General features: G+C 40.8%; 1 protein-coding gene across 1 annotated transcript in view; it reads left to right on the plus strand.

Moving 5' to 3' along the window:
• akap9 (A kinase (PRKA) anchor protein 9) overlaps nt 1-24,455 on the plus strand; it is a 56,237-nt gene that overhangs the window by 22,839 nt on the left and 8,943 nt on the right. Inside the window, 18 exon segments of the mRNA XM_061814028.1 lie at nt 498-667; nt 1,562-1,695; nt 6,187-6,349; nt 8,453-8,547; nt 8,751-8,868; nt 9,707-9,745; nt 11,323-11,555; nt 12,725-12,844; nt 16,070-16,246; nt 17,240-17,344; nt 17,419-17,571; nt 19,404-19,490; nt 20,608-21,429; nt 21,700-21,822; nt 21,896-21,940; nt 22,023-22,157; nt 22,236-22,280; nt 22,426-24,207. Coding sequence (XP_061670012.1) covers nt 498-667; nt 1,562-1,695; nt 6,187-6,349; nt 8,453-8,547; nt 8,751-8,868; nt 9,707-9,745; nt 11,323-11,555; nt 12,725-12,844; nt 16,070-16,246; nt 17,240-17,344; nt 17,419-17,571; nt 19,404-19,490; nt 20,608-21,429; nt 21,700-21,822; nt 21,896-21,940; nt 22,023-22,157; nt 22,236-22,280; nt 22,426-24,207 — 4,546 coding nt within the window.

Here is a 24,455-nt window from a genome sequence, read left to right on the forward strand (position 1 = left end):
AAAATGACTTTCTCCATCATACATTGACTAGTGTCAACATATTTAAACCTCATTGGAATATTTTGAAATTATTCAAAAACGTCGACTTTAATATCTTAATTTTACGACTTTATCTTTGAAAATTTGACTTTTTCTTGGAAGATGACACATTTTTATCCCAACAAATAGGTCTTTGTTCCGAAGATTGCAATATTTTTGTCATGGAAAAAAAATACATCTTCACTCTCAGAGTATTACATGGTTTATCTAAAAAAAATAAAAATAATCAATTTGATATGGTAATGTTCCGTTTTTTTTTTCCCTCAAAAAAGGCAACATTTTAATTATGGTATTTAGGAGTTAATGTGTGATAATTGTTTGTCGTAAGCAAAAAGAACAATCCCTTGAAAAAAATTCTCCTCTGTATTGTGTTCCAAGACCCATAATGTTTGCGAACCCCTGCATTAGTGTTGTCAATAGGATGAACTTACTGAAGTCAACATTAATTTTGCTTTCAGAACTGTCCTCCGCAGAGCCAACGAGAGGCTCAGTCGGGTGTTGGCCGACGTCCTGAAGACCACGGCGGCGGCAGAAGAAACAATGGGCCTTCACATGCAAAGTCTCCAGGTGGATGTTTCTTCCAGCGCAGGGCCGCAGGCTACACCGCCCTCTACACCGCATGTTGCAGGCACGTAACACTCATTTAACTACCAAAATTGCAACGTTTGATTAGAGAGGCTTCTGATTCTCAAGGTTATCAGTTAATGTACCGCTGAGAAAAATCAGGATCTGCATTAAAATAGTCGGATAGTTAGTAGGCCAAAGTTAATCAAAAACAGGGCAGACTTTTTTCATGTTTTTATTTTTTTTTACATAAATATATATTTTATATTGAAAGCACAGTTTGTCTTTCAATCTTCAGTCTTTAAATATATGAAAATAACAGTTTTAAATAATGATTAAATTCAAATCAATCCTTGTATTGCGCATAATAACAATAATGGTACAAAAAATGTTCTTTTTAAAATTGTTCTAAATGATTAAATGTCAATGCATAGTACTTGAAATTTCAATACAACTGAACTGTACTTAAATATATGGGACAAGCATCAAAATGTCTAAGCCACTTTAACATGCAGTTAAAACATTAAACTCAGTGACTCTTCGCATACCACCAGAGATAGCACTTTGACAATTACTGGACTAGATTTGGGCCACACCTGGCTATTTCATTTTTATTGTACATGAACATTCTTCACCTTTGGCTGGTGTGAGTCCTCTGACGTGTACTCAAGTTTGGTACACTCACTGAGAAATACAGGCAATAACTGGAAACGTTACACAAAATAAAACAAAAGTGTTCTGCATGCCAGTGTACATGATAGATAAACAGACTGGTTAGAAATAATCCATAAGGTCAAAAAATTTGTCCACAACACTAGCAATATGTTTCATCAAATGAATGTGATGGCACCACTAACCACTTATTTATAATAGCCATAAACTTGCACATTAGAAATCAACTGAACGCGCCCTACAAATCAGCTGAATGACTTATTATCGGTGTCTCGTGTCACACTAGGTCTGTCTGACAAGAGTTCCCCTGGCGACAGCCTTCTCATGGGGGAGAATGAGGAGCATCTGATGGGCATCAGCGATCGACTTCAGACGGCCTTGGAGAAGATGCTGATGGTTATCTCTGATACCACCAACCAGGTAAGAAACAAAGGCTACTCGTTAAGATTAATTTTGGTGCTTTTCCACATACAAACTCAATATTTTTAAATACACAAAGCCAAGGCTATTGGTTTTTACTGTCTGGAGATGACTGCAGACTACAATCTTTCAACAGTTGTGTGGAAAACGTTCCCCCCACTCAAAAGAGCCGCCTCATTCCCAGCGGTTGCCCATAGAAACGTGTTGTATTTACATGGAGCTTTTGTCCCATCGGCAGAGACCCTATAATAGTCCAGCTGGGCAGAACCCCCCCAACCCCCAACAACGACGCTTCCCGCCCCCATGTCGTGCACCCGCTGCGTGTAGCGTCGGCCCCTCGGAGTCGAGTTTAACTAGGCCATTGAGCTTGTTACTGTAAGTAAGTGCATGCTGCATCCTACCCCCGTGGCTGAAATTCATGCGTTATTCACGGTTGGATGCTGTTTGTCTTGATGATCTAAAAATAGATTGTAGCGACCTAAGTCCGAGCCGGAAATCAGTGTTGTTTAGCATCTTTGTGGATTGCTTTTGGCAAAGCATTCTTTTGAATATTTTTAAATTTTTGTAAAGTCTTTTTAAAAGTCAAACCTACATTTTTTTATCTAGGGGTGGGGATTGGGCTTGCACACTGAACTTGTTTGTATGGTGTCATGTACCAAGTGTATTTTACTTGCTGATTCAGCAATTTCATGAGCAACGCAGATTCTGAACAATAGAAGTAATTATGACAACAAGGAATAATCCATAGTGTCAAAAAAAAAAAATCCACAGTATAATTTTATTTATGTCTTGGGAGTATTGAGATCGCTCCTCTTGGCAGTTATTCATGTTAGCTGCCATGGTAGACAATAGAAATACAGTCACCAACTAAACATGGCGAATGCGCCCCAGATATGTCCATGTCATTATTAATATGATCCCTTCACTCAACGGATCTTAATGATAACAAAGATCTAAATAAATTAACACAATCACTAGAAATGATCAATAATAGTTCTGAAAAAAAAAATGTGTGGGTACATGCTTGCTAGCAATGCACACTTCACTATTTAATGTGATTATTGTGCTTGCCAGTTATTCAGTCTGGAAACTTTTCTCCATTTGTGATAACCGCTACCATGCTCAATAGAAATAAACAACTAGAATTAATCCATAGTCATCCCAAAAAGACACACATGAATAATGCGATCACTTCTCATCCCAGTTATTCAATGTAACGACCACCTTGCACAATAGAAATACTAGAAGTAATGTGCAGAGGTTTAAAAAAAAAAAAAAAAAAAAAAAAAAAAGCTTCCATATGTTGTTTCAAGCACTGACACATGCATGCTGTCAAAGTGCATTAAATACTGAAGAAGAAATAGAAATAATTCAGAGTCCGAAACAAAAAGTCCATGGACACTCCATAAAATGTAAATGAATGTGCCGGGAACAATGCAGGCTCTATAAGAGCAGAGTAAGGTGCACAATAAAAAGGGATCAGGAAAATGTTTTTTTTTTATTTTTTCTTAATGATTTTTCTGCCAGGGTGAGTGTTTCAAGAATGACAATATATCACACCGGCAGGGGACATGTCAACATTTTATTGCCGTTGTCTTTTTTTTTTGTGCTGCGTGTGACTGCGTAAGGAGTGAATCCAGTTTGACAACTTTGTTCCTGGGAAGGTGTGTTTTGTGTGGGGGTTATTATTTGTGCGCACGGTAGTGTGATAGGGAGTGGTGACAATGTGTGTGCGTTTGTTAGAAAGAGAGAGAGATAGATCTATTTGCTCTGCTACCTTGATTCCCCGGTGGTGTTGGGAATAGAAGCCACACCTCTCTTGCCCTCACTGATTCCCTCCCTCCCACCCCGGTTTTACGGAGCACAATTCCTCAACCCAGTGATCGGTGTAGTCAATGAACCACAGCGAGGGGGTGAAAGCCGTGTAAGTCTTGGATTTTAGCATTTTTTTTTTTTTTACTGGAACACGGAAACGTCTCATCCCTGGTAAGTAATATTTGCAGCGTGCAGGAAGAGCTGAGCTGGAATTACGCGAAAAACTGTGGGAGGACCGCTGTCATGTCACTTCACCCTCGCCTGTACTGAGCAATTAAAAAGACCGGGGGGAGCCCCTCGGGTAAAGCCTGTTGTTGCTACGGCAATATATCTTTGTTTGGTCATCTCTGGAGGGAAAGACTAAGAGGATATGATCTGTGCTTTTCCACTGAAAAAAGGAGGTCAGTGGGAGCAGGGGGATCACTGAAGAAGACCCGAAATTTCGGAGTACACATACCTCCCTGTGGTTGTGTTCAGGAATGCCACTTAAGCAGAAGTAATCAGGATGACGCGCCGCCGCTCTGTTTGGACTTTTCTTCTTCGTCGCACATTGCAGTCGGACCTGTTTACCTGCTCAACCAGGCCACGAACGCGTTAACCGTTGCCGGGTGACCAGCAGGAACATCGACTTCATTCCCGCTTTATGGCGAACCCTTGTCGGTGATCGAACCACAAACGGACATCCTCGGCAGCCATGGATTCCCATCGCTCTTTCTGGAATTCCAGGACGCTGGGTACCATGTGGGTGGAAGGGGAGGACCAGGACGTGTATGAGGTGGAATCTCGGATTCCTCTCCCGCGACCTTTCCCCATCTACAGTACCTTGACGGAGAAGAATGCCGTCCTGGTGCAGACGCAGATTTCCCATGTCAATCACAGCACCAACGGTCACCTGCTTAAAGTTATCTCCAGAATCTCTCTGCCCACACCTCCCTATACAGTAAGTTTACACCTCGCGCATCGCATGAAAAACGCTGATGAATATTTTACCCCCCTACAGCTTCATTTGTGCACGTGATGAATAAAATATCAGCTGATGGTAGTGGTGGAAAATCCTACAGTATATTATTCAGAGAGCTGTACTTTTCTCCTAACTTTTTACATCTTACTTTTGAAAACTCGTACCTGTACATTCCCCTTCTTATTTGGTCAAAATAGACTTACTTACTTTTACTTTTTCCAATCTTTTTTTGCAGACGATGACACAATGTTTAAAAAAAAAAAAAAAATTGTCAAGTCAACCGTTGTTGAGACTTTCATTTCAGATCTTGAGCAGATAATTCAGGAACAGAAGAGAATTATCAGAACAAGAACCACAGTGGATTAATAATGTCAACAAATTTTGGAAAAGGAAAAATATTTTCCTGCCACGGCCTTATTGTGCCAGCCTAAAAATTACCAGCTTTTGAAGCTGTTCGAAGATTGTCTAATGTGAAACAATAAAAAACATACAAGCTGTATTTAGCATTTTTTTTCTTTGTTCCTCAGTTCACCACATTAGCAAAGCATTGTTTTGTTAACATAAGTCAAGCCAACAGAAGTTACCGGTTAAAAAACAACATGAAACCTGTTCTGTGATTTTCTTCTCAGTACAAAAACTGTTAAATTGGTATTTTTACAGACGGGTATTATTTTTAATTGACAGTAAACATTCAATTTTTCTGTCGAACGTATTCCAGAGTCTGCACTATTTAACTTAAGTACTTGTACATTGATGTAATTATTTTTTTCACACAAATATTTGTACCTCTCGGTGAAAGGATTGTGTAACTTCACACTAAGCAACGTCACCACTTCCTAGTTTGTATAATGTACCAAAAAGACCTTTGCACTCCAGAGATATGCAAATCATCTGAAGACTTATGTGGATTGGCAACAGAACATTTGACAACCTCATCTCATGTCTCATGACTCTTACTATGAACTGGAGAAATAACTACTGGGCGGCACTGTGTGTGAATGGTTAGCATATCTGCCTCACCGGCCTTAGGACTGAGTTTCAAATCTCAGCCTCACCTGTGTGGAGTTTCCACGTTCTTTGCGTGTCTGTGTGGGTTTTCTCTGGGTACTCCATTTCCTCCCATTTCCCAAAAACATACATTATAGTTCAGTTACAATCTTAAGTTGTCAGTCGGTGTGATTGTGAGTGTAAATGGTTGCTTGTTTATACGTGCCCTGTGATTGGCTGGCGATCAGTCCTCAGGGTATACCCGACCTCTCGCCCAGAGTTAGCTGAAGTAGGCATTAGGATGCCCGCAACCCTAGTGAGGATTGGCAGTGCAGAAAATGAATGAATGAATGAGTTGGTGTGTAATTCCATGAGATACTCACTGGTCATAACATAAAGCGGGGTACAATACCGGTAGTGATGAACTCATATGTTTTTTGTTATTTTAATGTGAGAGCCTTGTGATCTTAATCACTACCGATGACTCCTCCAAAACCAGAGAAATGCTAAAATTCGTCCCAATTCGTACACGTGTGTACCCTGCTTTAGAAACATCTGCATAATTTAATGGGATCCAAGACCTGTATTAAAAATTGCAAGCATACAAAGATGGCAATTCTCAGTTTTGATTCACCCTCTCAGGGAAATATTAATACATTATGTAGGTGCTGTTGGAGCGGCACTTCATCATACATATTATTATTTTTTTTTTTGTGATTACCCCACAGGTGGAACATGCCCGCATCACCCAGACTGAGCTCATGCGTGAGTCCTTCCGCCACAACCAGGAGATCAGCGAGCTCCTACAAAAGCAAGAGGAGCTGCAGGAGCGCCTGGCTGAGGAGGCGCGGGCACGGGAGCAGCTCGCCCTAGAGCTACACCGGGCCGAGGGTGAACATTTTTAATTGTGTTGTAAACATACACAAACGTAAAGTTAAAAAAAAGCAACTAGGGGTCATTACACTTTAAGGGCCAGATCTAGAGAAGTGGAAGGAAACAGATGGATCACCTTCAACTTGTTTGTGAAACATGCTTAAACCAATCTGATGTACCAAAGAATTTAAACAAGTTATTTTTTCACGTACGCTTATGTACTTCAATGCCCTTGCACGTTGGAAAGGACAGCCACAGGCTTTTCAGCCATTTATTGAACGCCAGGAGAACAGAAAAAGACAAACACGATGAGCACATTCACGCAGGTGCTGCTGAAACGAACCATGCAGACGTCAACATTTTTAACAGTCTGTATTATTATGCTGTACAAACGCTAATAATTATATTAGTCACTGCTTTAGCTACATCTGATGATCACTGGAAAGTTTGGTTGAATGCTTGTAGTAGTTTAAAGTGTGAGTTCAAAAAGAAAACCTGAGGCTGAGATGCACTTTTGCGCGCCCCTTTACATATTCACACATCCTATCACAATTTTGAAGTGGTTCTACCAGGAACTGTGGCTAATGTCAACACAAGACGTCAAATGATTTTTAAGCAGAATCCCAGGCGCTGAGCTGAATAGCCCAAGATGTGGGGGGTGGGGCAATCAGCTATTTGAAAGGAAGAGTAAAGCAAATGAGATATTAGCTTGTTCTTTTGTAGTGAATATTTTACATTTTGTAGTTTGTGACATCGCCGGTGAAAACCTTTAGAGGGAAAATAACTTATAATGTCATTTCAGCGTGACAGAAACACCATTTTTCCACCTTGTTAGGGTAGTGGGTTGTCTGCTAGATTGTCGGCCCCTCCATGTCAGAAACAGGTGGTCGGCAGAGCGCAACTGTTGCATTCACTCCCACACGCACACCAAACATCAACAAAGCTAACTTGTGCTCAACTCTATCAAATAGAGAGCAACTTTTTGGGAAACAGAATAATGGTGAGATGTATTTTCGTTGCTTATCTTTCTTTTACTTGAACTCTTATCATTTTATACAGTTGGAGAAGTCTAATATTTGCAGCCATAAAACATTGTTTTATAGATTAAGTAACCTTGTGGCAAACACTAGTGAGCATGGATTGTGTTCTGAATGATAGTTCATCTAAGGTTTAAGTTACCCTGCAAAAAGTTGCAATTCGGAGAGCAAACATGTTGGTTCTGATAAACGGAGTATTACAGAGAGGTTTTGTTGTGAAAATTGAGCGGCATATTTGTCACCAACAAACTAACAAAAAATGTCTTGAGAAATGTCCACTTGCTTAATTTAAACAAAAGTAGTCCTTTGTCATTCCAAATTCAAAACGTGCAAAATAACACACTGTACCAGACTGCAAAAAACAAAATTGAAGCTGTTGCTACTATGTATAGAAATAGTAGAAAACGTCATGATGTGGCTCATTTTCAGAACCCATCTTGATTGAGAGAATGTGGAGCATTAATAACACCGACAGGCGTTACAATAGTTTCATGCAATGTGACACTTGGATTTCACAGACTAATTCCAGGAAATGTAACCTATGTGAGTGTCACACAATGCGAATAAGAACTATGACATGGCTGAGCTGAATGGTGCATCCTGGAGGAGAACACTCCTTAGATAAACTCAATACAATGACCTGCTCAGGTGTCTCAAACAGAGTAAAGCCATGGATATTTACGTACTTATAACCCCACTAAATCAACACGGTTAACCATTATAAAAGCGCTAAATACGCCTTCATGATATTTAATCATTATTATCAGGGAAAACCAGTATCTCAGCTCCATATCAGTGACCCCGAATGGCATCCTGGAGCAATATGCTCGCTGACCTGCGATGAAGCCACGCCGTTATGAAGCATTTCATTGTATTTGCAACCCAATCCTGTTCTACATATCGAGCGAAATGGGTCAGACATGCTCACTTGTGTGTTCCTAAATTATGCAGAGGGAATGAATTTCTGCTTTCTGGCAACCTTGAGATTTATTTTGTTTGTTTATTTTTTTGTCTAGGCTGCGCCTCCATGCACTAAAGAAGTCAAATTTTAAAAACACTTCTCATCACATCTCATCTCATGCAGGTCTGATTGATGGCTACACAGGTGAACGGGCTGCGTTAGAGGAGCAGTTGCGTCAGAAGGAGGAGCTCCAGCTGAACCTAGAGCAAGAGCTGCAGGTAGATAATGATGCCCAATTTTGATCGATGCTGCCAGAAATATATCTGGGTTTACTGAAGCTGAATTAACTCGTCGGTTTAAATATGTTCAAAGCGCGTGGGTAGGGTAAAACCTTTTCTCATGGTCATTACGGATTTTCACCTACAATAAACAAGGGTTGACAGTATTGACTTTTTGATTTTTTGTTTTTTTTCCAATGTAGGTTACAGGCAGTCGACTGCAAGAGCTAGAGCAGGAGCGGCTACAAATGCAGGAGGAGCGTGAGCTGGTGTCCCGGCAACAAGACGCCATGCGAGAAAACGCCGGGCCCCGCGAGCTTTGTACGTATCCCAGAAAGCCTGTAACAAGTCCTTGGATATTTTGAGAAGTGAGATAATTTCGTCGTTATCAAATGGCCATTTTGAAGGCTTTCCCATACTCCAAAATGTACCACATTTTGAAGGCGTTTTCATCTTGGCGAAAAATTTGGCGAGCATTTTGCTAAAAAAACAGTTTTTCTTAGTAACGTGAAATTTAGTGCTGAGGTCTATCATGAGTAGACCGAAAGTCTAAAGAAGCAATGCCGTTAAATGAACCGGAAGTCTGATGTTTTGTTTGGAAATTGCAATTTTCTGTACATTTTAAATTTGGTAAACGTGTATCAAAAGTAAACCCACAAAAGTCTCGAGAAGTCACATCTTAAAATGAGCAGGACATCGACCATTTTGATTTGATGTGGCCCTTTTCCAGGGGTCCTTCATCCACGAAACATTCCTTAAGATTTTGTCCGATTGCTACCTTATATAGCGCGCTAAATTGTGAAAGATTGAGGGATTCGACATTGGGTGGAGCATTGCTGCGAAGCTCTATTACTTGCCATAATGCAGTTATTTTTGTACCATAACCCCTTTTGTTATCAAAAAGGTATCCCATGAGTACATTCTGTCTTTATAAGGGTGAGTATTCAACACATTTCAGATCATGGGGCAATTTAAGAAACACCTTCTTGTTATGCTATTGCATCCTCATCCTGTGTCAACTACTTAACAACCTCCTGAATTAAAAAAGAAAACTGTGCCATCCTTTTTTTTTCCTGCCACCCTTTTCTTCTGAGATGTTCCCGTTTGTGCCACAAAAGCAAAGCATGTTCAACTCCTGTGCTTTCTTATTCTCCTATAGGCCTAGTTGAAGCTGCAATGGTTGCAGCACCTGAAGCAGGTGTGTCACCTTTGAGCATGGCTCAGCTCCTCTTCCACTCTCTTTTTGTTCTTTTTAATTGTCTAACTGACGATACAGCTGTAACCTTAATCCAGCATCACCCAGAGGTGGGGGGCTCAAGTCACACGACTTGACTGAAGTTAAGACTTAATTGGCCACTATTAGTTGGGACTTGCTTGGGACTCACGAATGAAAGACCCTTGACTTTGACTTTGTATTCATGACACTCACCTTGACTTAAACTTGAACCAATATCACGAATGGAGGATCGAAGATGATTACATGTAGATTCAAAGATTGTTTTTGATCAAATCTGGAAAAGGAGAATGGCAACATGCCAGACAGAACAGCGACAATATCTGAATTCATCTGTCAAAACTCACAAAGACTTGTAAGCCACATTAACTTCACAATTTAGCGAAATGTTAGCAGGTCAAACATTTGCAAAGGTTCATGTCAGTAACAAGTTTAAATGAGTTGGCAGTAAAGAAATGGACCACAAGGGAACGGGTTATTACATGTTAGTACAGCTAACTAAGGCAAGTACAGATACTGAGCGCAAAAAAAAAAATGGCTACCAATATTTTAATATATGACTGAGCAAGATCGTATGACTTGATTTATTACTTAACGCAACTAAAACTTGACTCAACTTGCTCGATTATATCCCCCCCACCCCCAACCCCCAGAGTAACATGCGACTTTCTCGAAACTTGAAGGACTTGAGACTCACTTCTGACTGTCAAATATGTGATGAACTCCCACCTTTGGCGTCACCTGACAAGGCTCGTGCTTGCTTTTGGACTCACGATCACTCACCTTTGCTTCAGCTGTTTGCTTTTCACTAATCTTGTCCTGCATTTTTTTTTTTTAGCATCTTGGATTGAATGTTAGCCCTGGATTTAGCATGACGGAATGAAAATCTGATTCGTCAATCGTCTGTATTTTGTAATATTGATTATTTTATCTGTGGTAGTGAGATAATCGCAAACCCCGACCCCTCTCCCCCTGTCGATGCTTCCTGGGCATGGATTTTGCAATGTTATGGTCTGTCACTCACACACTTGTCGCATCTTGTCACTGCTAATCCTGCAGGGGGTCTTTTTATCCTGGGTGAAGCAATCGGGGTTGTTCCTTGGTGGTAGTGGAACGGACATCATCGTGGGGGTGGGGGAGGCTCATCTTGGAAAACTGGATGGGATGATGGAGGAGTCTGAGGATAGCCAGAACAGATAGATTATGCGTTGCGGCTACAGATATATGGTGACAAATTTTCCTTATTTTTCTTATACCAGAATAATAAAGAAACATTCTCATATATGCATGTTTAAGTAAAAGGTTGCAACCTTAAGGCTATTTTAGCCAATCAGAAGTCTGAAGAAAGTCAGATGCAGAAACATAGTATAAGTATCTCAGTCAACCATCAAAAGTCACATTTTGGATTTCATAACAACCTATCACAAGGCTTGAAACAGCTCAGACTCTTCGGTATAATCAGCATCCCATTCATATTTAATTGTTTCTCCAACAACAACAAAATAGGATGGTCAGGCAATAATCCCTGCGTGCCCGTTCAGATCTGTTGGAAGAGACGGAGAAACTGATGAAGGAGAAGGTGGAGGTGCAGCGGCAGGCAGAGAAGGAGAGCGCCGACCTGCTCAAACAGATAAAGACCCTGGAGGCGGAGCTGGAGGAGCAAGTCAACCGGGTGATTGAACTGGAGACCGCCTGCAAGCTGGAGACCGGGGACCTCCAGCAGCAGATCCAGGCTCTGGAGAAGCAGCTGGACAAGAACAGGCGGTTCCTTGATGTAAGCTACAAACACCGGGGCAAAATACTCACACTCGCTACTTAAGTAGAATCACAGAGTAAAGCAGAAGTGCTGATTAAACTCCTGTACTAAAGTAAAAGTGCACACTTTGTACACTTAAAAAAAAAAAAAAAAAAAAAAAATATATATATATATATATATATATATATATATATATATATATATTTATTTTTTTTTTACTGTGAGTTACAGTGAAGACAGTAAGTATTTGAACACCCTGCAATATTGCAAGTTCTCCCACTTAAAAATCACAGAGGGATCTGAAATTTTCATCGTTAGGTGCATGTCCACTGTGAAAGAGATAATCTTAAAAGGATTATGGAATTTTTTGGTCATAATTCCACTAACCGTGTTTGGAGGAAGACAAATGATGAGTTCCATCCTAAGAACACCATCCCTACTGTGAAGCAAGGGGGTGGTAGCAAGACGCTTTGGGGGTGTTTTTCTGCACATGGGACAGGACGACTGTATTAAGGAGAGGATGACCGCAGCCATGTATTGTGAGATTTTGGGAAACAACCTCTTTCCCTCAGTCAGAGACTGTGACTGTTTTTCTTTAGCTGTAACTGTTGTCTGAGACAAGGTGGAATGCATTCTGCACAGTTCAAAATACCAAGCAGTGTTAGCACATAGCTTTCAGGCCTCCTCTTCTTCTTTTCCTTTCGGCTTGTCAAGTTAGGGGTTGCCACAGCATGTTATCTTTTTCCATCTAGCTTCCAGGCCTCCACTAGTGAGAAAAAGAGTTAGGGAAAGTGCTAGAACAGCTGAACTTTATTTGTTTGGTGTTGGATGCATTTTGATGGTGACAGTTGTGTGTTGATTTCTAATTTAAGAAGTGTGTGATTGTGAGATGACTGAACACCGCTACATCTCCAGTTATAAGAGGTGTGCACACTTGAGCAAACACATTGTCTGTTGATTGTTTTACTTCCCCTTTCAAAGATTTTTTTTTTTTAAATGAGTTCTACATGTCGGTCACATTCTCGGAATTTGTTTTGAAATGACACCTTGATATCACAGAAATCTGTCATTTGAATATGTGTGTGTCAACTTGTTATATCCACGGTAGTACAGTACTCATCACTGACAGACATTTATACTGAAGGGTCTTATTCATCAGGGGAAAACTGACTTTTGCTCGTTTCTAGGAGCAAGCTGTGGACCGAGAACATGAACGGGACGTCTTCCAACATGAGATCCACGTGCTGGAGCAGCAGCTAAAGAACCAACAGAAACTTCCCAGCGGCTCGGAACAAAGAAGCCAGCAGGTAACACAAGAAGGGAGGGCGCTCTGTTTGGCAGATACAAAACTGTGCCACACCACAATAGAGGTGATCATTTACTAGCGCCTCCTTGAACGTGACACCAAAGTTGTTGACATGGGCGAAAAGTGTCAGACTGCGATCAATACTTTATGCTCGTCACATTGTAGCCATTAATAGAGCCATTGGGAAACCGAAATACAGGAAACCTCCTCTACTCATGGGGCATTTAGATGAATTCCTTTAGTTGAATTGCACAAAAACCTTGCCCGACAAAGCTGTAAAAGATGGATAAATGGAATTTCACCCAAAAAATGGAGTAATTGAATGTATATCGCCGTTCACCTCCAGTGCCACAAACGACATTGCAGATTTTCTTGTCGAATGTATCTTGTCTTTTGCGGAAATTTTAAGTTTATAGTCTTGAGATACATTTTTAACAGTTTTAATAGGTGTGTTAAAAGCAGCTGAGAGGGGCGATGGTTGAAAATGTTTTTGCAGTACAGTATACGCTTTTACTGAAACATCACTGTACTTCCCAATTGTTATTTTTCTATTAGCCAAGGGTTTGGTGCCATCGTTTATCTCTTTTTAAAAACCATTAAGAGGTGAGCTTTCCAGCAAAAAGCTGAGCATAGTTTCCACGGAAAAAAATGCAAATGCAGGTACTGTAGTTGAAGCCGTGAATAACCAACTGCAAATAGACCCACTGTACTTTGCTGTCACTTTAATTCAAATTCTGTTTGGTTTGAGGTTAGCCATGCAAAAGTTTTATTGGTCTTCATTTGCTGGACCCTCAAATGCAAGTGGGCCAACAGGCTCTTTGGGAGGAGGGACATAGTTAGGTTTAATGTGACTTGTACACAGAGATCTGTCAGATTTGGGAACACAGGGGAAAAAGGGAGCTCATTGCCCAATAGAGAAACCTAACACTTTGCGAGTAACAGTGACATTGTGGGAATTCACGAATGACACTGAATAGTAAGAACTCAAGACCTAAAGCCCATTCATTGTCTTCAATTGCAATCTACTTGCATGTGAAACTAAGGAAAAAGCAATAAGAAAAAAAAAAATATTACTCTATACTTCCTCCATGTGTTTACTAAGACCTTCCTGTAAGAGCTGTGTTATGGAAATTCACTTTTTTTTATGTACAAATAGTTGGGTGACAAAATAATTGGGTCTGGAGTGAAAACAAGTTAAGCTTTGTTGAGGTGCCTATTTCCAAAAATGTCTGTTAATGAGTTGTCCCATTGACATCATGCCTGCCTACACAGAGTTTCACATGCACAGAGCCGTGTGACTCATTGAAAATTCTAATTCAACAGCTTGGATATGAAGTGCTGCCACCAAAAATGAAAAGCCAAATCGTGCTTTTTACTTTTGTTTATGGCGACGCAATTTTATTTTCAGACTCAAAGTTGAACAAATTGCCAGACACCTTGCGTCGTCGTGGTAACAAAAGTCATGCTTGGCATTAGTCCTGTAGTACAGGGGGGCGGAGTGAGCAGTGGGTCATTTTGCATGTGACTGAACACCCCCCTCAATAACCAAGTTTTAGTCGTTATTTTTATTTTTATTTTTTTCTTGATCCTCGGGTGCATTGCTAGTGCAACTGTTGCTTTTAACTACATTGAACTCTGGATCATAGCGCGTCACCTTTTAACACGTTAGTTAATGTGTAGCAGTTATTAGGTTGCCTCTCAGTGCCGCAACCGACGGCAAAACACATCAAAGTGTAACTTGGGCAAATGTAATGACTGTAAGGTCGATAGCTGACTGAAATGGAGTTGACTTCTTAATTATAATCTTATTATTATCTCAATTATAATGGTGTATCATACTTTGTGAATATGATCGCTTTGATGATGGGCTCGATGCAAATGCTCTTAAGTTCGGTCTGTCTTCTAATCCTCTGCATTTCTCCATAATAATAGTAGTATTAAAGTCTATCTATGGCTTGCATGGAGCAGTTAAAGCATATTTTCTAACATGATTTGTGCTTCCAGCTCACAGCAGGCTGAGAACCCGGCGATGACAACCTACCATTCATTTAGTTTCCAGAGCCCACATTCTTTTTATGATTTTATACCTGAAATTGCCTCTTCTTTTTTTCCCTTGACTTCCTCCTTGTTGTCTTACCTCTCTCTTTTTTTTTTTTTTTTTTTTTTTTTTGCATCGGCGCGCTCTGCTCCTTCACGCTCCTTCCGCGTTCTCTCTCCCTGGTCTTTGCAGGTGGACAGAGTGTTCTTAAAGGTACTGCTTCTAGTCACTATGTATGTCTCCCAATACCCTGGAGAAGATTTAGTGTAGGGGTGGGCAAAATATAGCTCATGCAGTTCTGTTATGTTATGATGAGTCCTGTAATATTTGTTTCATTAACTTAGTCATTACTTGCTTAAATTGCAGTTAAAATGTTAATTTTATTTCATTTTAAATATATCATTCATAGAGCGCATAAAACAATTAAAGTAAAATATTCAAATCAATTTAAATCTAAATATTAATAAAATTATTAATAAACACCCTTTACACTTCCCACTATTATGCAAATATAAAATAGTCATAATGAAATCCAAATGATCTATTTACACAATCAAAAGTCCTGTAATTGCTTTTGGTGATCATTTTCCCCCTAAAATTGGTCAATTAAATGTTTTTTCGTATTTGTTTCATCTTAATTCATTCATCAAATGAAATGTAAAAAATAAAAATAAGTTTTTACAACCACATGTAGATCCCATTTAATGAAGAATTTGTTGCAAATAAGTTTCATGAGAATAATGTATTTTACTTAACCCTAACCAATTTTAAGACTTTTTTTCTAAATGAAATGTTGTCCACAAGAACAAAAGTTTGCCCACCCCTGCTGTAGTGCATCCAATATTCCCAACCCCCTCCCTCTTTTTCCTGTAGATTTGTGCATTTTTTTGATTGTCTTCCCATTGAAACCCTCTTGCTTTTCTTCCTTCTCCTCCTCCAGGTGGATCCTGCGAGCCCCCTCCCCTATTTAACGGTAGTGTGTAGTTTATCACCCTTGAATGAAAGCGCTCTCTCCCTCCCCCTGCACTTCTTCTCTCCCACTCTCCCCTCCTTCCTTTCTCAGGTGGATCAGCACGACCTCCAAGCTAGCTGTGAATGTGCTGGCTACACTCTGTAGCAATTGGTATTCATAAGCGAGTCTATTCTAAGGCTCGTACTCTGTTTCCCCCCCCTCTTTACACTGACCAGGTAGAGCAGCTGAGCTCCCAGTTGAAGGAGAAGGCAGACTGGTGCAGCGAGCTGCTGCTGGGCTCGGAGCAGCTGCGTCGCGAGGTGGCCGAACGTGACCAGGAGATTGACAAGCTGGAGAGCCGCGTCCGTGAGCTGCAGCAGGCCCTGCTGGCCAGCGCGGAGTCCCTGGAGAAGGTTAGCAAAACGAGAGGGTGGGGGGTGCGAAAGGGATGTGTGATGCGGCTGGCATGTGCGTGAGAGCGTGGAGATGAGGGGACCACTTTAAGAGGAGATTTACGAGGAGGGAGGGGGCTGCACAGAGCCAGAGAACAATACAGTACAGACCACTGTGTTTACGGTCACATAAATAAAACGGGACTGAATGCAATGCGGTGCTTGGTGCATTAGTGGTTAGTACACCTGCATTACAGTCAAGAGGTTCTTATAGGGAAAGAGCTAGCCTCAAAACCCCCTCACAGATGTCCTAAAACTAGGAGCGATTACTGTATTCATTTTTGTACATACACCTGTAATTTTCATCCTGAGTTCCGAAATAGCCTCCTTTGAAAGCCACTGCGAATAGGAGTAGTTATGTTTAAAAATTAAAGGCATATCTTTTCAAAACAGTCTCTTTATTATTCTTATATTATGAGCATAAAGTTGACTTCAAATTAAAAAAAAAAAATAAAGTTGAATTGTTTGTTTTAATATAACATTGATAAAGTTGTAATATGATATTCAAGTTTGAAGGTTAACAAGGGAAGAAAGTCTTGATGTGAGTTTAAAAACATATAACTTTATTCTCATATAGCTTTCATTTTTAAATACACCTCTATGGTTTACAAAATAGCACGATATTCTCATCTTTTTTTTTTTTTATTTTAGAATGTACCTTAATTCTATCTTAGTCAGCAGGCGTAGGTTGTAGCTCTATGGCACCCCTGATGAGGACAAGCGTTCTAAAAATTAAAAAAAAATAGATGAACTTGGCTTTGGGTTTAAAGCTTGGAATCCCGCTGAAAAATTTGCTTGTTGTGGACGTGCCGATCCCCTCCCTCTGACACTTGTAGAATAGACAAAGTCAAAATTATGGGTGATGGAAATTTTAATTGCAAGTTAATAAACATTAAAATAATGAAAATCTATTTGAATCGATTTGTTTTGTATGCATTTTGTGACTTGTGAAAGGACGAACAAAAGAGGTGTCATGCATCAGTCACGGAGACGACACACTCCACACTGGAGGCTCAGTTGCAGACGGAAAGAGAAGCATTAGACCGGAAAGAGAAGGAGGTAGTGTTCCCTCTTGTTCTTCTCCATCAGGATCAGATCTGTCATCTTGAGGTTTTTGGGTCTTGTCCTTCCAGATTTGTCACCTTGAAGAGCAGCTGGAGCAGTTCCGGGAGGAGCTGGAGAACAAGAGCGAGGAAGTGCAGCAGCTTCACATGCAGCTCGAGATCCAACGCAAGGAGATCAGCAGCCAGCAACAGTTCCTGGAAACCAGAGAGAGCATGCTCCAGGTAACCTGCGAACATCCAGAAAGATAACATGTTTGTGTATATTCTACATTTTGCAAACTACCATATTTCGTCAAATACTGGCCAGCCCTCTCATTATGCAGCATATCCCAAATAGTCCGTTAAATAGTCCTCTTTTTTTGCACAGGGTAAGATTACAACTTTATAGAGGCAATCATCGTGCATAAACAACAAACAAAACGACAACAAAAGATACGTCCCACTGGCCATTATTTGCATGACTGTGGTACTCATGCAAAAATGGTGAACAGAAGCTAGCCAAGTATTTTCAGACGATGTTAGATTAGTATGTAGCTTATTCCCTCTTTATGCTACACTTAGTTGGTTGCATACTACCTTTTGGATACACTAGTGATTCCCAACCAAAATGTGCTGTGGCGAATTATCCAATTTCACTGAATTTGGTCCAGTAATTCTCATTTATTTACTACATATTATCTAATATATGTATAATATGTATAATTCATGTGCATCGAGCTACGTTATCGGCAAATAAAGACAGAACAAATAAATGCTCCTCCACTAAAACTTCACATTATCGGTTTCCACACTTTGCCATTCACGTAATAGAATAATAGGTTTATTAGACTAACCAGGAGCAGATACAGTGAATAAAATTTGAGAGTACAGTGATGCCTCGGTTCTCGACCAGAAAACGATTCGAAAAGTCAATTGTTCGAAAACCGAATCAATGTTTCCCATTACAATTAATGGAAAAAGAAAAAATGCGTTGCAAGCCTAAAAAAAAAATGGGCTTTTTAAAACTTTTTTTTTTTTTTTTTAGGTTTTCCTGATAATAAACTGGATAGTAGAAATACATGTATAGTTTAAATACTTTATATAATAAAACAACTTAAATATATTTATTTTTTGTTTAAAATGTATGCTTTAGTAGTAGAGTACACTAGGCTGGAAATGCATTGCCGTATCTGTAGTGATTCAACCCCCAGCCTTACACACTATTTTTAAACAAAAGTGCAGAATAACTTTAAACAAGCAACTTGCCTTCTTTGGAGCCAAGATTGGGGGCTAATACGGTAGTCCTTGATAAGAAGAAAAACAACAGTCACTACCGGGACACATCCGTGTACAGAGGCTGCGTTATACAGAATAACAAAAGTGGACTGCTTGCGCCGTGCGCATTATTTACGGGTTTTTTCAGGGGGCATTAGAATTGACAATAATAAAGCGCGTCGTGGGTGGGTCAGACGGTCTGGCCGCCTGCAATACGTTATTTCCGGGTTTTGTTGGGGGCGTTTCAGTACTAATTTTCGTTAGAAAACAGAAGCAAAAAAAAATCTCGAAATTTTTGTTCGAAAACGGAGACATTTGAAAACCAAGGCTTGACTGTGATTTGCAAAGAGATCATAATTTTCTTTACTGTCCAGTAAGCCTGACAGCACTCTTAGTCTGAAAAATAAATGGCTTCCAGATGATTTGGTTACAAAAAAAAAAAAATGCACCAGATATGTGTATGAATATGCACATACAGCAAAGACTCCCTGTAACATCCGCTAACAACCCAGACTTTAGCTCCTCCCTGACATAAAGGCATCCGTCTTTTAGTGGAGATGTATCAATACTTCTTTGACATCAATTATGTTCTTATTGGCCAGGGCTTTTGCACCATCTTGTGGCCTCTCAAGGTTGGGAAACACTTAATTAGAATAGAAAACCGACCTGTTCCCATGTCTGCCAGATCTCATCCATCAGAGGGCTACTTCAACCTAGTGTACTCTGGACTTTTTTTAAATTTATTTTTGATTTAAATAGTGGCACGTTCATTCCATCACATTATCTCTTGACTCTTGAAGGTGATGGAGGAGAAGGACAGGGCAATAGCACTTCTTAATGAACAGAACACTAAGCTCCAGCACATGGACAAAACGTCTGGCAACAAGGTAACAAGCCATGTGTATGCACGCACGGAATATCATGTGAGAATATATTCAGTGTGTGCATAGCTTCATGGTCGTCATGTGTGGTGTTTTCATTTTGGGTGGCATCCATTTTGGTGTTGTGTTTGTCCTGGTAAGTAAGTCCATGTGCTCCTTTTGTGCTGGGTCATTAAGACGCTCGACTTTCTGTGTGAAAAATCTCTACTAAAGACGAATTGGTGGGTGGGCTCAAGGGCCACAGTTAATGTTTTAAGCAAATGGGCCAGGTTATTTGTAGGTGAGGGAAATTAGAAAAAGTAAAATGTGACATTTATTTGAGGAAACAAATTTCAATTTTAAAAATGGTATGATAAATGTAATGCTAATTGATAAAATATTTATGGAATATTCATTTTTTATTTTATTAATTTTCCTTTGTTTTATTATCTATAATAAACTATTAGCTTTTTCATCGAGAAACACCTACCAAAATACTATTTCATCCACTAATTTTACTAAATCCAAAATATTTTTCTGGTCACTAGTTTTCCATTTTAATTACACTAACATTTGCTTCCATTTAAAAAAACATTTATTTTTTTTGTAATTATACTAATATATTTGATTTAATATTTTTACAATAAATAAATTTGATTATTTGAGGTAAATGAACAAATTTTAATCAACCAATTTTAGGGGGCAAATCTGCTAAAATATTAGATATTTAATATGATTTCAATAATTAAGTGATCATTTTTAATAGTTTACAATAATAATTATTAATTTACAAATGAAATAAAAAGTTAATATACATGTAAAATTGTTCATTACACAAATTTTGTTTTGATAGTAACCAACAATTATTTAGTAACATTGATTAAAAAAAAAAAAAAAAAAAAAGAATACATTTTAGTTATAATTCATGCATCTAATGAAAAACCAGGCTAAATAAATTCAACAAATGTTACAGAACTTATATTGTAATTATATGGCTCTCTGGTCAAACTGTGCCCAGCCCTGGTCTTGTTTAAATCGAGTTTAAAATTAATTCATGTACAAGAGATACTAAAGGTTTTTTTTCCAGAGGCGGTGGGCGCATTTATTTGGTATTATGTGTTGATGATTTTGGTCATTATTTCAGGGACTTGATGAGCGGGACGCACTGATAACCGACCTGGAGTCGCAGGTGGAGTGCCTGCGCAGTGAGCAGGAACGTCTCAAACGCAAAAGCGAGGAGGAGATTGAGCAGTTTAACGCTGTCATCGAGAAACTCCAGCAGGAGCTGGTTCACATGGAACGCAAGGAGGATGACGAGGCCCGAGCAGTTAAGGAGTACGAATACGATGAGATGAAGCAGAGAATGGACTTGGTCTCCGGTGAGTTCCACACCCTCAAAGTGGAGCGCAGCGATCTGCTCGAGACGCACCGGCGCTTGAAGGAAAGTGGCGAGGACACTGAGGACTTCACAGAGACCCTGACGCAGAAAACCGCTGGCCTTGTTGTGGCGCAGGCACAAATCCAAGCTCTGGAGAAGAGCGCCGCATCCATCATAGCCGAACTCAATCTCCGCATCCGAGACCTGGAGGATTCAGCCGGCAAGAAAGACGCCGAGCTGAGCCGCAGTCAAAAGTACGCCGAGGAGCTCCGGCGGAAAGTCTCCACCCTGGAGGAGCATTTAAGAGAGAAGGTGGCAGCGGCCTTGGTAAGCCAGGCCACCCTGGACGCTCTTCAACACCAAGCCTCCACAGACCATTCGGGTGACAACGTGGACCACCTGAGCCAGAAGATTGGAGAACTGGAGACCAGTTTAGGTTGGATCGAGAAGAACCACAAGCTACGTGAGCAGCTGCTCTCCCACTCGAACGAGGAGATGGTGCACAATGAGAGGAGGGTGGCAGCGCTCTTGGATCTGCTCAGACAGATGATGGGCGGCAAGCTTTCCAAGTCCTCGCCAGCTCTGAAGGTAAGAGGTTAGAGTGAGGTGATCAAAGTTTTTTTTTTTTTTGTTCAAATGTGGATGTCGAATATGGAAAATTAACATGTGAGACACTAAAACATTAACGTATTATTGACAGAGCTAGTTTAGAAATACATTTTTGATTGATGTAATTTGGAAAAAAAAAATTCACATTTTTGTAAATGTTAATGCTCATTGGATTGCTCATGTAAATGTTTAAAACCTTGACTGAAGTCCATGAATATGTTAACCAAACTCTCTGACTTGTTGAACCAGGCTTCCATCGCCGACCAAGCAATTGCTTTGGAACTTCAACAGGCCCGAGATGAAGCCTTGGCCGCCAAAAAGCAACTGGACCACCACATGGGGCAATGCGCCCATCTCCAGGAGGAACTCAAAGTAAGCAGTTTGAGCTCCCAATTTTTTTCTGAAGACATCTTTTGATGCTTTTTCTTGTGTCGCTCGCTCTCAGGACAAAACTGAAACAATAGAAAGACTTGAGAAGCAGCTTAAGGAGGTATACTTTGTCTATCTAGTCGTGTTTTCACACCATGGTAGTAAAGGTAGCAAGCAGCTAATTATTGTGTGCATCCCTTTAGGCGTCTTCCAGAGGAAACGAGGAGACACAGTTGATGCAAGGAGAGCTGACCAAAACCCAGATGGAGGCGGCGCAAGCCAAAGAGGAGCTAAGTAGCTGCAAGGAGAACTTGGAGAAGCTGCAGGAGCTGCTCCAGGTATTAAGCAAACAGTTGATATCAAAAGCGTTCTCTGTACAATATTGCACATGATTTTTTTTTTTTTTTTCCCAAAAGGAGCGGGAACTGACCATTGCTCAACTTAAGGGAGATCTTTTACAAGTAAGTACAACAATTTAATTAGAACACCTTCTTTGAGTCAGCAACTTTGTTTGCGGACTACGGAATTTGCTCAAAATCCGATTCATTTTCCAGCCCGACTAGAAGATAGGAAAAATTATGTTTAAAAGTGTCGTTTTATGTCCAGGTGAAAGCTGAAGAGGACAAAGCAGACAGGACAAATGTTCTCAAAGAGCTCCGTGAGGTCCGAAGTAATGTGGGCTCCACCAAAGAGGAATTACAAAAGTACAAATCCCACAATGAGAAGCTTCAGGAGGACATTCAACTGAGTGAGGAGTCTATTTCTAAACTCAAAGAAGAGCTCCTGGATGCCCAAACAAACGTGGATGCCACCAAAGAAGAACTCGACAGTTACAAATCACGCAATGAGAAGCTGCAGGAAGATATCCAGCGCCGCGAAGCCTCCATTTTGAGGCTTAAAGATGAGCTTCAGGAGGTCCAAAAGTACCAGGGCACCAACAAAGAGCTCGACAGTTACAAAACCCACAATGAGAAACTCCAGGAGGACATTCAAGTGCGCGAATTGTCTATTAGTAGACTAGAAGAGGAACTCCAGGAGGTCCAAAAGAACATGGACACCACCAAAGAAGAACTCATCCGTTACAAATGCCACAATGAGAAGCTCCTGGAGGCGATTCAGCTCAATGAGGTCACCATCTCGCAGCTCAGAGAGGAGCTCAAGGGGAACCTGGACTCTACCAACGAAGAAGTGAGCAGCTACAAATCCAACAATGAAAAGCTCAAGGAGGACATTCAAGTGTGTGAGGTCTCCATATTAAAGCTCAAAGAGGAACTCCAAGAGTTTGAAAAGAATATGGACGCCACCAAAAAAGAACTCAATAGTTGCAAATCCGACAATGAGAAGCTTCAGGAGGACATTGAAGAGCGCGAGGTCACGATTTCTAAACTCACAGAGGAGCTCCGAGAGGGCCAAAATAACGTGGAGTTCACCCAAGAACTGACATTTTACAAATCCCGCAATGAGAAGCTTCAAGAGGACATTGAAGGGCGCGAGGTCACGATTTCTAAACTCACAGAGGAGCTCCAAGAGGTCCGTAAGAACATGGACTCCGTCACAGAAGAACTTGACGGTTACAAATCCCTCAATGAGAAGCTCCGGGGGGACATTCAAGTGCGTGAATTGTCCATTAGTCAATTTGAAGAGGAGCTTCAAGAGGTCCAAAAGAGCACGGACACCGCCAAAGAAGAACTCAACAGTTACAAATCCCACAACGAGGAACTCCAGGAGGAGATCCAACGCCGTGAAGTCACCATTTTGAAGCTCAAAGAGAAACAACAGGAGGTCCAGAAGATTTTAGAGTCCACCCAAGAACTTCGCGAACTCTCAGTTTCGAAGATTAAAGAGGAGCTGCAGGAAATGACGAAGGTTGCCGAAACCACCAAAGAAGAACTGAGAAGTTCCAAATCCCACAACGAGAAGCTCCAGGAGGACATCCAGCTCCACGTGGTCTCCATTTCGAAGCTTAAAGACGAGCTACGGGAAGCACGAGCGGGCAACTCGGCCTCCGTGTCCCCTCCTCCCGCTCCGTCCCCTCAGCCTTTCTCGTCCACCTCCCAACCCAAGAGGAAAGCGAGCGGCAAGCAACCCCTCGCCAAAGGCGGCAAAGAGAAGACCTCACTTTCCCGGAAGAGCACCGTGCCCTCCAGGAGTCCCGAGCCGGCTGCGTCAGACGCCTCCACGCAGAAGGTCGCCAACAAGGAGCTGGAAGAGGTGATGGCGGAGTTCCGGGAGAAGGTGGTCCAGATGCAGGAGCTGCACGCGGCCGAGATTCTGGACATGGAGGCGCGGCACATCTCAGAGAGCGACGCCTTGCGCCGCGACGCGCACAACCTGGAGGACGAGTGCAAGGCGCTCAAGGCCGTCATTGAGCAACTGCGCGCCACCGAGGTGAGCGAAGTGTTTGAGTGGAAGCTTTTTGAAAATTTGAAAATTCTTACATGACCTTGTCTTGAGAAGTTTAATTTGTTCCGTGACCAAGCTCAGAAAGCAAGTCAAATTAATTTTCTCTTTTCAGATGAATTGAAATGTCATTAATCGATTTCAGCCCCTCAAAATATTTTCTTACCTTTTTAGTGAAGAAAAATAGCACTTCATTGTAAAATATCAAAACATTATAAAACCTAATAGAAAACAAT

This window comes from Syngnathoides biaculeatus, chromosome 1 (genome assembly GCF_019802595.1).
Source record: "Syngnathoides biaculeatus isolate LvHL_M chromosome 1, ASM1980259v1, whole genome shotgun sequence".
Lineage (NCBI taxonomy): Eukaryota > Metazoa > Chordata > Actinopteri > Syngnathiformes > Syngnathidae > Syngnathoides > Syngnathoides biaculeatus.